This window comes from Toxorhynchites rutilus, chromosome 1, assembly GCF_029784135.1.
Source record: "Toxorhynchites rutilus septentrionalis strain SRP chromosome 1, ASM2978413v1, whole genome shotgun sequence".
Lineage (NCBI taxonomy): Eukaryota > Metazoa > Arthropoda > Insecta > Diptera > Culicidae > Toxorhynchites > Toxorhynchites rutilus.
Window position 1 is genome coordinate 109,807,838 of NC_073744.1, and position 14,333 is coordinate 109,822,170.

At 39.3% G+C, this 14,333-nt stretch overlaps 1 protein-coding gene across 4 annotated transcripts in view; it reads right to left on the reverse strand.

The window, feature by feature from the left end:
* Positions 1 to 7,953: 7,953 nt before the first annotated feature.
* LOC129762212 (uncharacterized) overlaps positions 7,954 to 14,333 on the reverse strand; it is a 63,323-nt gene continuing 56,943 nt past the window's right edge. For all 4 annotated transcript variants that reach the window (XM_055760264.1, XM_055760261.1, XM_055760263.1 and 1 more), the window contains one exon: positions 7,954 to 10,790. In XM_055760264.1, coding sequence (XP_055616239.1) covers positions 8,192 to 10,790 — 2,599 coding nt within the window. In that variant the 3' untranslated portion in view covers positions 7,954 to 8,191. The remainder of the gene's footprint in view (positions 10,791 to 14,333) is intronic.

Consider the following 14,333-nt stretch of genomic DNA (forward strand, 5'->3'; position numbering starts at 1 on the left):
TCTGTAACAACACAAAGATGGTCAAATGAGGGTCCTGAGTTTTGAACTCACGATCGATCGCTTACTAAGCGAACGCGCAACCAATGTGGCTACGGAGACCCCCAAGAGCAACGCTTAATAATTATTAGCTAACCCGGTGATCATCGCCCACTCACAATTGATGTTTCAATTTAGATAATTTCGGACACTAAAGTTTCCACAGAACTCATTTTCCTGTACGTGATCTATGTTCGTGGTATATAATTTCTTTTCTGATTTTTTTTTCGGATATCCCCGTCCGGGATATCTTAGGTAGCCGTGATCCTGATCTTCTGCTTCATCTATACCTGTTCCTCAGAAACGCCGATGTCAACGTTTAATGATGTTTCCTTCGTTGTGTCCCTGTTTCATATCCCTCCTATCCGATCTATAAACTTTTACTTAGTCGCGGCAATACATACACACACTCTTTACAGATACACGGGCCAAAGGTTGTGCAGTCCACTGATGATTCAACAAGAGCCAAAGGTTGTACCGCTCATGACAACTCTACACGAGCTGATGATTGCGCCGACTAGTGACCATTCTATCCTGGATTTCTCGAGTCGAGAAGACGCACCACGCTAGATATGGGGTACATACTAGGGGGGCGTTGCTGATTAATGGTCGGCTGCATCCCAATAGGAAGTATCCCGTGTCGGGCACACGTACAGAGCATTGGAGACAGCAACATCCCAATTACGAAAACACTTGTAATACTAACCTCGAGCCGACCGCGAGTAATCGGTTACATATTACTAACATAGATAATAAGAAAAACTGTCAAAATATTGAACTCCGGCCCCGTCAGGCTAACGCCATATGAGCCTTGATAAAAATATATATTTTGGAGAAAAAAAATATAAACCTGACGCAGACTAAGACGCATCCACGATAGATACAATACGGTAGCGCGACTTATGAGAAAGGCCTTTCAGCCATCTTGGATTTTGTATGTAAACAATCTGCAATATTTTGCAATATCTTTTTTTTGCTCTTTGTGTGTGGTATTGTTTTGATGGGAATAAGAGCATTGGAAAGTTGAAAGGTAAGTTTTTTACGGTTAAAGATAGGTTTGTAATATACTCTATCTTATATGTTTCAGCTCAAGAGAAAAAATCGACTTTCGGTGTCGGTCGGTGATGGAGGAATTTTTCCCGCGTTTTGCAGCTAGAGACGTCGGTTAATTATTCGATTGTAAGGTTTCTGGGATTTCAAGTTTTCCTATATTTAATATTCTTTGTTTCTGTGTTCTTGGTTAACATAAACTTAATGCCTGTTTTTGATGGGGCATAAAAAGATGATATAAAAGGATTTCTAGGAACTTCCTGCGATTTGTTTTATCGTCGATATTGTTCAGCTCATATATTATAGAAAAAAAACCCGAAGCTGTAACTGTAAAAATAACTATAAGCCACCGATTAATTTATAATTTACAGTTTACAATTCTTCCGCAAGTGCATTTATTTCACAAGTGTGTATATGCGTGATTATATTTAGTGAACAACTAAACGAATGTCAAACATTTGTACTTTACTTTGGCACGTATGAATCTAACGACGAGTATATCGACGAATAATATATGAATCCGTTCAATCCGGTGACAAAAGGACTAAAATCAAATAATAATAGTCCGAAAATGATATTATGCATTATATTTAATAAATATTCCATTCCACGCATTAATTTATACATTTCATTGAACAATATTCTAAAATAGGAAAAAAAAGTCACTTGTCCAAAATAGTTACTCCTGTACGCGCGTCGGTGTCTCAGACCGAAGGTGGTGAAAAAGTGACATACGTCTCCTTCGTACCAACTTATACGATACGCTAAACGATGATGAACAACGAATGACGAAGCTAGAGAGAATCGCAATGTCGTAGTGTTGATGTTTTCTGAGAAATGAACGAATTATTGATTTCTTGGTCTCTCAGACCTATGCGCGAGTATAGGAGTGTTAACCGTCATGGTGTTTCGTCGAAATTCTTCGGATATGCTAAATCATTTACGGTTGAACCATAAAAATGTTTCCCTGGTGGTGGAGGAGACTGGGAAGAAGAATTTAGGGTCTGCAGGAGTAAAATGCGGACTTAAAGAAGGTGGTCTCAGCTCCCGTTCTAAAATAGTAGTATTCAAATTCAGAGTGCCGAGGAAAATATACCATACTAGTGGTCAATGATTCTATAAATGTACCTCTTTTGAACTAGTAGCTATAAGGACCAAGCAGAAATATTCAAACAAATCAGCTATTTCATTCAACATTCAAAGAACAGGTAATTTTGAACAGAAAAAATTTTATGTTGGTACAATAATAATATTGTACATCATTCTCATTGTGTACTTTTTTTTAAATCGTCCTCAAAAAATCATGAAATGGTAAATTTATCAATATACTAAAATACCATTTCATTCAAAAACCATTATTCTGCACCATGTTTATTACAAAATTATATTTAATGTAATTTTTAGAATTATGCCATCATATTTTTTATCATGAATGTCTGTTCTTTTTGATTACAAGAAATAAATATTTGCTCGATTAATCGAATACTGAAAGACAATTATTCGAATGAATCGAATATTTAAAAATGACCCCACAATTAATCGACAATTGAATAAACGAAAAAATTAGACATCTCTATTTGCAGTCAAATCCCTTTCCACAGTCCTCTGTATATTTATACCGTTTCCCCTCGCGCACTTATTGACGACACGGTCACACCTTTATTCCACACATCTTGGACGCATCAAGCTTGATACTGACTTTTCAAGTTAAATCGTAAGGAACGGACACCAAATCATTTTTATTCAACTCAATTGTCTCGATGCTGTTCCCGTGATACGGAGCCCAAACTACGGATGAGTACTCAAAGATAGAGCGAACCTGAGAACAGTACAGAGCTTTGGGGTATTGTATGTCGGTAAAATGTTTGGTGATACGAAATATAAAACCGAGAGCTTTGGTAGCTTTAGAAACTACGTATGAAATATGTTCTCGGAGCGTTAACTTTGAATCCAAAATATTTCCTAGGTCCTTAATGTTAGTAGATGTTATTAGAGTAGACCCATGTAGCTCATAATTGAATCGTATCGTAGATCGTTTCCGAGAGAAAGGGATGACAGAGCACTTTGAAGCGTTGAGCGACATACGATTGGATTTACACCAATTGTCAACTGTTTCTGGAGAAATGCGGCATCTTCTTAGTTTTCCACGTATAGTGATCCCCGATTTTTGAAATTAATCGTTCATCCACTAATCGAATACTTTTGAGCAGTTTCTTATTCGATACGATTAATCGATCCAAATAATCGATTAATCGATTAATCGTCACACTGAGAGAAATAATTAGTTAGACTAATATTTTTCATTTATTAGAAAGCCATCTGGAATCAAAAAAGTGTTCATTACGCCTGAAAATCAATTATTATTTTTTACGCTCCCCTAAACTCGTAAACGAAGCTCATCTCGCATCGACGACATTGAACTTCTTTTAGGAGTTTAGGAGAGCGTCAAAGATAATTATTGATTTTCAGGATAAAACTGCAGCGGCTGTACGGTTTTTTTGCTCTGGGTTTGAATCGATTAATCGATGTAAATTATTCGTTCGCTTCGATTATTGGTTGTGCAGTATTCGTTCGATTAATAATCGATTTCTGTAGGAAGTATTCGATTAATCGATTAATCGAACGATTATCGGGGATCACTATCCACGTACATAAAAAGATTGAAGTCATCCGCAAAAGAAAGCTTCTTACTTTCTAGAATCAGGTTGACGTTGTTGAGGTACAGCAGAAATATTAAAGGTCCCAAACAGCAGCGTAGTGAGAGTAGACAGCGCCCCTGGCAAACTATGAAAATGGCGCCCCAAAAAATACCACTTTTTTCAAATTTATAACTATAATTACACATAGGTGCCTACTCTATCAAATTTCTTTTAAAAATCCTATTCAATTTGAACAAGTACAGTAAACATTCGCTAACTGGGCGAAAAGGGAAGACCTGTTATCGACATTCGCGTTCTAACTGGTCCGGCATGCAAAACGTCAAATAAAATCGAGGGGAACTTCAATTAATTGTTTGATTCGCGTTGATCATGAAATTGGATAAACAAAAGGATTCCAATGGAAGTTTCGCATTGAGTGCGACAACAGGTATAAAATATAATTTGTAGAAATCATTTTTCTGTAATTTAATCAACGTTTTTGTCATGCAAAAATAATTGAAATTCTCATAACATTTCAAATGACATTCGAATGTCCCTCACAGCAAATCTTCCATTCGAATATAGCGTCGATTGTTTACAAAATTATGCTTTTTAACTGGACCAAGGACTCACTCGCCACAGCTTTCACAGTTGGAATATTTCTTCCCATCCAGCTTGTGACATGTTGTTCAGTAAATTACATTTGATGCGACGTGCCGGAGAAACACTTTGCCACTCACTGAAACTAATTGTTGCCTTGATGAGCGCCGAACCGAAGCTGCTCTGTTCTTGATGCGGGTTTTCTGATTGTCGTGAGCAGCTTTGCAAGCCAACTCGAGCACTCCGACGGCCGAAACTCTATAATCGCTGGTGCTCCTATATACTGGTGCTCCGGCACCAATCCGTTCGGCCTAATTACCCTTGCGGAGCAATCAGTGAATGCGACCAACAGGGAACTGGAGACTTGCACGGTTCGAGTGAGACTTTGCCTTTCCCTTAACTTGTCCTCCTTTGTTACGTCCACGATGCCGATGCCGTACAACCACACGGGTTTACGGTTTGAAAGAAAATAAGATATTTTTTTGGGGTCCGCGTGTTTTATACTCTAGCGGTACACACTCACAGGATAGAGACAAATCGGCAGACTCAGCCAGAGGGGCGAGTCCAACGAGACGAACGAATGAGCGTTAAAAGGGAGCGATGGCAAAAAAATACATTCATTACGATTTGTTTCAAAAATTCATAACTTTTGAAGTACTGATCCGATTCAGATGATCGACATATCAAATTGAAATCAATGGGCTGGTCTTCTTTGAAAATATTATGCTTGCGAAAGAAATGGATTTTGCTTCCGCAATTATTGATGTATTGGTTTTTTATAGTCTCGGGATCAAGGGCGATATATAATAATGGGTTGAAACCCGGTATTTTTATTTTAAACCTCATTTAATAACGAATGGAACAGAATTGAACTCCGATCGATAGGTGAATGTCGTTTAAATAGTCGTCATTCTTGTTTATTATCCTTGTCTATCCTTGTTTATCCTTATTTGTCACTCTCAGAATATTATTGCTTCGCCTGTTGGCCTAAGTAAAAAAGTAAATAAATCCCATCGGTCTGAGTGCTTTGTGCCGTCCTTCTGGTGATGATACAGTACAGGTTCCGATGATCCGATTATTGTTGTTTGTTACCACTGATACCACGTGGCTTGGACAATCACGAAATTTGATATATTCATTTGGAATTATTTTTCATTTTTTCTTAAAACTTAAGGTTTTTTACATAACATATCCAGAAAATAGAGAAAAAATTCGTCGTTTTTGAGTTATGATTTTTAAAGTTGATCGATGGTGCGAAAAATCAAAATTCTTCCCATTTATTCATTTTTTTTCTTATAAAGGAAGACTTGCTCATTGGCTTGAATTTGAATGTCGATCATCTGAATCGGTCCAGTAGTTCAAAGACTACTTTTTATCTCAAAATGATTATTGAATATCAGTGTGGCGCATAACAGGATGGAATAGTAGATGAAGTATATTGGATCGGTAAACAAAAAACGACGTCATTGATTACATTGAATATGAAGTTCATGGGAAAGAAACAAAGAAATGTTGAAAATACATTCGATTTCGTGATATTTTGAGGCAAAGTGCAGATGAAATCATAAAACTGATTATTCTTAGTCTTTGGGAATTTTTCGGTGAAATAATATTCGTTTGCGGATTTTATTCCACGTCCCATACACTGGCACTGTGGTCCATGACAATATCACCTTGGTATCGCTGAAATAATAATTTTCTGAAGTAATTTCCTATGAAATTGCAGTCAACTTACTAACCCATTTCACCATATACATCAACGTATTCCTACACATTAACTGGATGTCTAATTTATTTAATATAACGAATTATTGCACACAATTTTGTGTTGCATACAACATTCACGGGAACCAAACTGAAAAAAAGAATGCATAATATAGGGTTGGAGAAAAAGAAATGTCGTATTTCTGATCGAAATTTGACGCTTTATTTAACATACTTAAAATTATCCTTACTTGTTGCCATTTAGAAGGCAACTTCATTATCCCCCTCTTAAACCCCCCCCCCCCCCCACCTTATTTGCAAAAAAATCAGACAGCCAGTTTTCGCAAGCCTCTTGAGGCCAACTTAGTATCACCAAGAGCGTTTTGCATGGACCGGAAGAGATGATAATCACTTGGAGCCAGATCCGGACTATACGGTGGGTGCAATAGGACATCCCATCCGAGCTCCCGTAGCTTCTGGCGAGTCATCATAGATGTGTGAGCCCGAGCGTTGTCCTGGTAGAAAACAACACCATTCCTATTGATCATTTCTGGCCGCTTCTGGTCAATCGCCTGCTTCAAACGGTCAAACTGTTCAAAGTAGAGAACCGAGTTGAGGGTCTGGCCATAGTTGAGCAGCTCATAGTGGATGATTCTCTTCCAATCCCACCAAACACACAGCAAAACCTTCCTGGCCGTCAATCCGGGCTTGACAATGGTTTGGGCCGGCTCACCGCGCTTCGACCACGACTTTTTTCGCTTTAGGTTGTCGTACGTGATCCATTTTTCATCACCAGTCACCATCTCCTTCAAAAATGGGTCGAGTTCGTTCCATTTCAGCAGTGCATCGCAGGCGTTGATTCGGTCTAAAAAATTTTTTTGCGTCAACTCGTGTGGCACCCATACATCCAGCTTTTTTGGAATCCAATCTTCTGCAAATGGTTCCAAACGGTTTCATGGTCTATACCCAGTTCCTGGCTAATCGAGCGAGTGCTCACATGCCGGTCTACTTGGATGATTTCAACGATTTTATCGGTTTCCACGACGATTGGCCTACCAGTACGGGGTGTATCTTCGACAGCCACTACACCAGAACGAAATCGATCAAACCAACGCTGTGCTGTGTGAATCGCTACAGTATCGGGTCAATAAACTACACGAATTTTTTTCGGCCGCCTTCGTTGCAGTTGCGAGGTAAAACTAGTAAAAACTAGTAAGGTAGTAAAAACGTAAAATATGGCGAATTTCTTGCTTGGTGGACTCCATCTTTGACGTACTATAACTTGAGACTGAAAAGGACAATCACAACACTGTCAAAACGACACTTGTAGCACAGATTGTCGTCTTTATATAACCGTATAGTATGACTCGATGCGATAAGTACAACACAAGATATGTTAAGTGTTGCCATATATTGACAATATACGACATTTCTTTTTCCCCAACCCAATACATTATTTACCTTTGCATTCTACTTTAATTTACCTAAATTGCTCACTTGTTTAACAATTTCGACTTTAGATATCTCAAGTGAAAAAATTGCTGGATAAATTTGCCGTCTAATGGTATATATATTATAACATACATCGTAAGAACGATGTTATAACATACAAATCAAAGACTTAGATTTGTATGTTATAACATGGCGCCGGCATAGCGGCGAAAATTTATTTTGATAATTATTTCACAAATTACGCAACGGAAGCAGAGGGGTGAAGGGGTCGATGTTGCGTTACTTTATGTGTATTAGAGATAGTAGGTGCGTTACGTAAGGGGGTAAGGTCCAAATTCCGGATTTTTAACGTTACGTAATTTCTGCACCACGACGTAGCTTGCTATGATTTTTTTTGTGCGCGAATGAAACGTCTTTGTGGAGATGACAACCGCAAGGAAATTTCTCTCGAAAGCAGTAGGGTCGGATGGGAGATTTTCGAGGACAATTTATTTTTAGTGAAATAAGATCAACTTTACTAGATCACTGAATGTTTTCGATTGGATGCGACGAATAATTTATATGCTTCCAATAAATATTTTCTTGCATTTATTGATGACTTATTAAAACAAAAACTAGACGCTATTTATCACAATCAGCCAGAGATTTATCAATGACATTTCTCAGAATTGTGTTATTCACATAGGTACATTGCACATCATTAGGGACAACTATTTTTTATATTTCAGATCGTGTGGGGCAAGGAAATATACATGAGCTTTATCACCTGGTAATTGGTACTGAATAAGTGGTTTTGGGTTTCTTCCGTTATATGGCAAAATCTCACTATCAGGGTTGATAGCGGGTAACGGATGTTTATAATTAATCAGTACGTCCCTTTCTAGGTACGGATCGTTCGCTTGTTGTGAATTCCTCAAAACGTATTTTATATTCTGCTTCACGCTAGTAGCAGGTGAGTGCGGGTTTTTATTTTCATAGGGCCGCTTAATTGGGTTGATATTCGCCCGATCATATCCTGAGTTGTCCTGAACGGGGAATTTACTAGGTAGATACAATTTTTGATTGTATCCGCTAGCCCCGTTATTGTAAATGAGTGGCTTAGGTATTTCTTGTAGTTTCACCTTTTCAATTGTATACCAATTAGGTTGATCATAGTAATATGGTCTCCCCGTGGTAACTGATAAATAATCTGCGTTTGTTATGTGTGTATTTTGAACTGGGTTTGTGTTGTCATGATTGTTATATCGGCCCGGTTTGTTATTGTACAATAGTGGCGTTCCTCTGAAAGGATTAATATTCTGGGGAGTAACGGGAGGACTAACATAGTACTGTTGTTGAAAAGCCGGAGTTGTGGATCTATAGTTCCCATTGATATCTGGAGATGGTTGCGTGGGTTGATTGTAATTCAAAGGTATGTGGTTGACTGGGAGAGGTAATTGGGTATGTGGCAATGGACCTGGTGGCCTAGCCTGGTTCGCATCATATCCCACATCATATACTGGTCTTTTCTTCGGTGTTCGAAGGTTGCTTATCAAGGACACGGAATTTTCATAAAAACGCAGTGTCTGACGAATAGTTTCTATTTCTCTATCGAATTCCTGCATTGACTTGTACCGATAATTATCGATGTCAGGATCGACATATGGAACATCTTTGTTTTTGCTCGGTAAATATGTTTTAGATGGCGGACGGTTTTTATTCGTGGGCTTATCGATGTGAGGTCTTATGGTAGTTGTCGTGTATGGATCAACATCAGCTATCGTAGTAATGAAGGGCAATGGAGTTGTTAGTGAATACTCATCGTAGAATTGTAATGTAGGAGTTCTTGCATCAAAATATTCAAAGTATATAGGATTGCCTCCAGCATTATGCTGATTGAGGGAAATCAATGGCGGAGCGATTGGAGTATTCATTTCCTGGGTGGGTTTTTTAACTTGTGTAGGATTTTTGGGTCGAGGTCTTTTCTTAGTTGGGTTGGCAACCAGTGGTTCCGGCTGGTTGGAAGTTGGCCTTACATCATTTTGAACAATTGTTTCATTTCTAGGATCGAAGGCCTTCACGTTAATCTTCTCAATTTCGATGTTGTAATTCGGAGTCTCAATCTTAACCGTTCTATTATTGGTTGGTTTGAGACTTGTTGATACCTTTGATAGCCTTGTTCTTTGTGTTGTTACTAATGGTGAAGACGATGTAGTATTTTTGGGGTGACTCCGGGGCTTACTATCTTTGATTTTGTTTGAAACTGGGTTCATCTGAGTCTTCAGAGATTGTTTTCCGTCTTCCAGTGGCGCAAAAAAATTAGGCGGTGGAGGTAATATGATTCCGGGAACTAAGGGACCTGGTGATACTGGATTACTGTAATTACTTTTGTATACAAAACTGTACGGAGGTGGATAGTATAGTGATGGATCATCTTCGTCAATTTCTGTACCATTCTGCTGATCAAAAGAGCCTTGGGATGGTGGAAATGGTGGCAAATTTAGGAAGGGATTCGAGAATGTTTGGTTCGGCCGACCGAGCGGAATTGGGGCTGGCGGTGGGTACTGTATTCCATTGAATTTTTGAGTAGTATCGTCCTTTCCATGCCAGGCAGGGGTATTTTCTTTATTAATATTCTCGGCTTGAATGTCTGGGACTCTTTCATTAGAGAAGAGAAATACTGTCTGATTTGTGAATGGATTGTACACCGGTAGTTGATTATTTCCGATAAACTGTACCGGGCCATCGTCGGTGAGCTGGACAGGAAAGGGAGGCGGTATTTTTGGATTCAACGGAAGTTTAACCTGCCTATTAGGCGCTTCATAATCGTCGATCGGTCTCCAAACGGGTCTGTTGTTGTTCTGATTAACTGATCCTCCTTTCAGAACCAATAGATGGTCTTCTGACAGCCATATTTCTTCGTCCTTCAGGCCTCCGTAATTCCGAGCGTCGTCCTTCGGAACTTCCGAGTTTGATTTATAGCTCAACACACCTGGCCTCCTCGGTGGCGTTTGAAACAGCTCCTTATGAATTAAACCATATTTACCTTCCGCTACCTGATCCGATAAGGTTTTCTTGCTGTCATCTTTCTTAGTACCGTTCGTTGCTTCCTGATCGTTTCCGTCCCCAGCGCTTGCTGTAATTAGTGCTATGTCATCGTCGATAAAGTTATTTTCTTTTAATTGAATATTTTTTCCTTGGCCTAACACAGCTGCATTCAAACTATTATTATTTTTAAAATTATTCCTAATGCTTCTATATACATCATGATTAAATAGTACGTGGCCACCAATCAATCGCTCTATGGTTCTTCCATGATTTCTCTTAGATCTGAAAGTATAAAAAGAAAGTGGAAATATTATGTTATAATACATATTCTAAGATTCATCAGTAATTTGTTTAAATGATAAATAAAATAATATTACTAGTTTTTCGCATTAGGTTCCTAAAGGAACTTCACCGTCTCAACGTATTGTTACAACGTATTGTTTGCATTGAAAAAAAAATTGACAAAAATTACCGATTTTTCATGGTGTTACCTTCAGAAGCACTGACGAACTACCCATGGAAATACATGTCAGGAAAAAAAAAGGAAATCCCGTCCACTGGTCTCGGAACCGCAGGCAATGACGCAGCAGCAGCGGCTGAATAAGATGGTCAAGTCGATTTTCCAAGCAAACCGCGACGTGGCGGTAGTGATGGACGACGAGACCTATCTCACCGTGGATGGCAACGACTGGCAGAGCTCCTCGTATTTTACTTTCCACTTTCCACGAAGGAAGTGAGCTCCGAAGTTTATTTCACACACCAATTTCCCCAAGAGGGGTCTCGCTGACAATCAGCGGGAAGGGGATGTCAAAGCCGCTTTCTTTAGCTCCGGACTGGAAGTGAACGGGGAAATTTATAGTACGAAGTGCCTGCCAGATGTTACGTCGTTCATTAAGAAATACCATAAGGGCGAAGACGCGATGTTCTGGCCGGATCTGGCGTCGGCCCACTACTCGAAGCGATCGTTAAAGGGGATTTTTTTTATTTATTTACTATGACTCTACATCCCATTGAGATTAGATCTGATTCACTACTCTTCGTTAAAGGGGACGGAACGGCTGAATATCGATGTTGGCGAACTCGCCCAACGTCACTATGCTGCGTTCCATCGAGAATTTCTGGGCAAACCTGGAGCGTAAGACCTACTTCAACAATTTTGTCGCAAAAACTGAGAAGGAATTGATAAATAAAACGAAGAAGGAACTCAAAAACATGCCTACACACATGTTTTCGTCCGCTATGGCGAAAAGTCCGGTTAGTTGCCGGAAGGAGCAAGGGCGTAGAATTTTTTTAGTTAAATTTTTTTATCACCATCCGAAAAAAGTCAATTTTTTAATGCAAACGTTATTCCACTTCTACTCCTTCGAGAACAACAGTATATCGGTGGTTTAGTAAATTTAAAATAGATCGTACAAGCACCGCAGATGCACCTTACTCTGGAAGGCCAAAAGATGCTACGAATCCAGAAATTGTAAAACAAGTACATCGACTATACACGTTTAGGAAAAATTGGAAATGAGCGTTGCAGAATGTAATTTCGAGTAGGAGATACAGGATAGATACATGACTTAGTCCGGAAAACAGATCACGTTCTTCCAGTTCCCTATGAGTAATTTTTTTCTATATTGGTAGAATAAATTCAGAACACGATCAACTTTTTTTCCCTTGTTAGGTGTGAACCACTGCGTCCATTATTTTAAACTATTGTGGTATGCCCCTCTTTTTATACTACGCTTTAAGCTTATCTACTGCTTCTTGATGAAGCAGTAGACTGAAAGCTATAGCTTGAAATTTATAATTCTGATCGGCGACACAGACCAAATTTCCTTGAGCTCCAGAATAGGCTCATCAAGGTGTTGAAGTCTGCGTCTTGTTAGTACTCCGCAATTGCAGAGCAAATGTTCCGAAGTTTCGCTTTCGGCATTACAAAAGCGACAGATATCATCTCGCACTAAACCTATGTTTTTAAGATGTTATTTACTCGGACAGTGTCCTGTTATAAGACCAGTGAATGTGCTGAAGTCTTTCTTATTAAGACTCAGCAAACTCACTGGTTAATGAGTGCCTAGAGCGTCCGTCAGCGTCACCAAGAGTGGTAAAACTGGTCCCTAAAGGGACAGATCTAACAGTCCTTCAAAGTAGGCATCGACGAAGCGCACAGAGAAAAGGCTCTGTCTACCCATTCATGGCCAGTGAACGTATGTTTTCGTGAATTTGACGATAATCGATCAAAAAACGAGGTGCAAATTGTCAGACTATCTTCAAAATAGCTACTCATCAAAATGAACCCGATCGCGCCGCTCAAGTTACTGAGCTTGGTTTCTCAGGTAATTACTTGAATAGTATGTGCCCTGCCGAAGCAGGAAATGATCACTACACCGTCGTACAAAGTTCCCCCACATTTCCAGTGACTCCTCTCCACGACGGTTCCAACGGAAACATTCGCATCGCATCTTTGATCCAGGAGGAGGAAGTATTGCTCTACTATCAGAACGTCGGAGGCATGAACACAACCGTAGCTCAGTACAAACTAGCGTGCTCTGATGTTTGCTACGATATATACGCCTTCACTGAAACCTGGCTGAACGGCAATACGCTTTCCAAGCAGATCTTCGGTCCGGATTATATGATTTATCGAACCGATCGTTCTCGGGCTACTAGTACTAAAATTACTGGAGGTGGAGTTTTGTTAGCAGTTCATTCAACATTTACTTCTCGTTTAATCCACCCTCCCAATTATACGGGTGTCGAGCAAGTGTGGGTGACTGTGACCCTACCAACAAAAACAGGAAGTGGGTTATATCTATGGTATAACGGCAAGGGTGACGTAGGACTATCGTTGATTTAGAGATCATTTGTATGAAGTTGAATCTGAATTCATTCTGAATGAATGAATATTTGGAGAACTTCGAAAACGAGAGCGTTACGTTGGAGGCACACGGTTTTATGCATCCAATATTGGATACGGAAATATCCTACTGATGGGGAAGAATAATCTTCAGAAGCTATCCTGTTGATTGCGATTGATTGAAAAATCACAAAACCTAATGTATTTGGTCACAGTGTTACATGGATTGAAAACATTCAATTAAACTCATTCACATGAATATATTTTGAAAATTCCCAGAGAAACTGGCAGATTATTTTCAGTAACGATTAGTTATTTCCACATTTTCCTCGATACTGGAAGCCCACCAGTGGTTAATACCAACTCGATAACCACCTGTTAATAGCATTTGATTGAAACATATTTGGTCACAGTGTTACATGGATAGAAAACATTCAATTAAACTCTTTCACATGAATATATTTTGAAAATTCCCAAAGGAACTGGCAGATTATTTTCCAGCAATGATTAGATCTTTCCGGAACTTTCTCGATGCTGAATGGCATCCTAACGGAAAGAGTTCTGCGCGTGTATGTGTCGATCCTTCGCCGTCCACCTCCTCCAGCACGTTAGGCAACGATGTTGTCTTGTCGATGTCCTCGCGAAAAATGAATGTGTCTCACCACCAGAATATCGCTTAAGTATGCTTTTTGTGTGTGATTGAATCGAGAGAAGGTGTGGTTTACGATGGCAATTTGGAAGGCAAACTAGAGGAGAATGAACTCTCTGAGCTCGGAACTTTCGGCGACTGAGCAATAATCGATTGCGGGCGCATACAATATTGGATACGGAAATATCCTACTGATGGGGAAGAATAATCTTCTGAAGCTATCCTGTTAATTGCGATTGATTGAAAAACCACAAAACCAAATGTATTTGGTCACAGTATTACATGGATAGAAAATATTCAATTAAACTCTTTCACATGAATATATTTT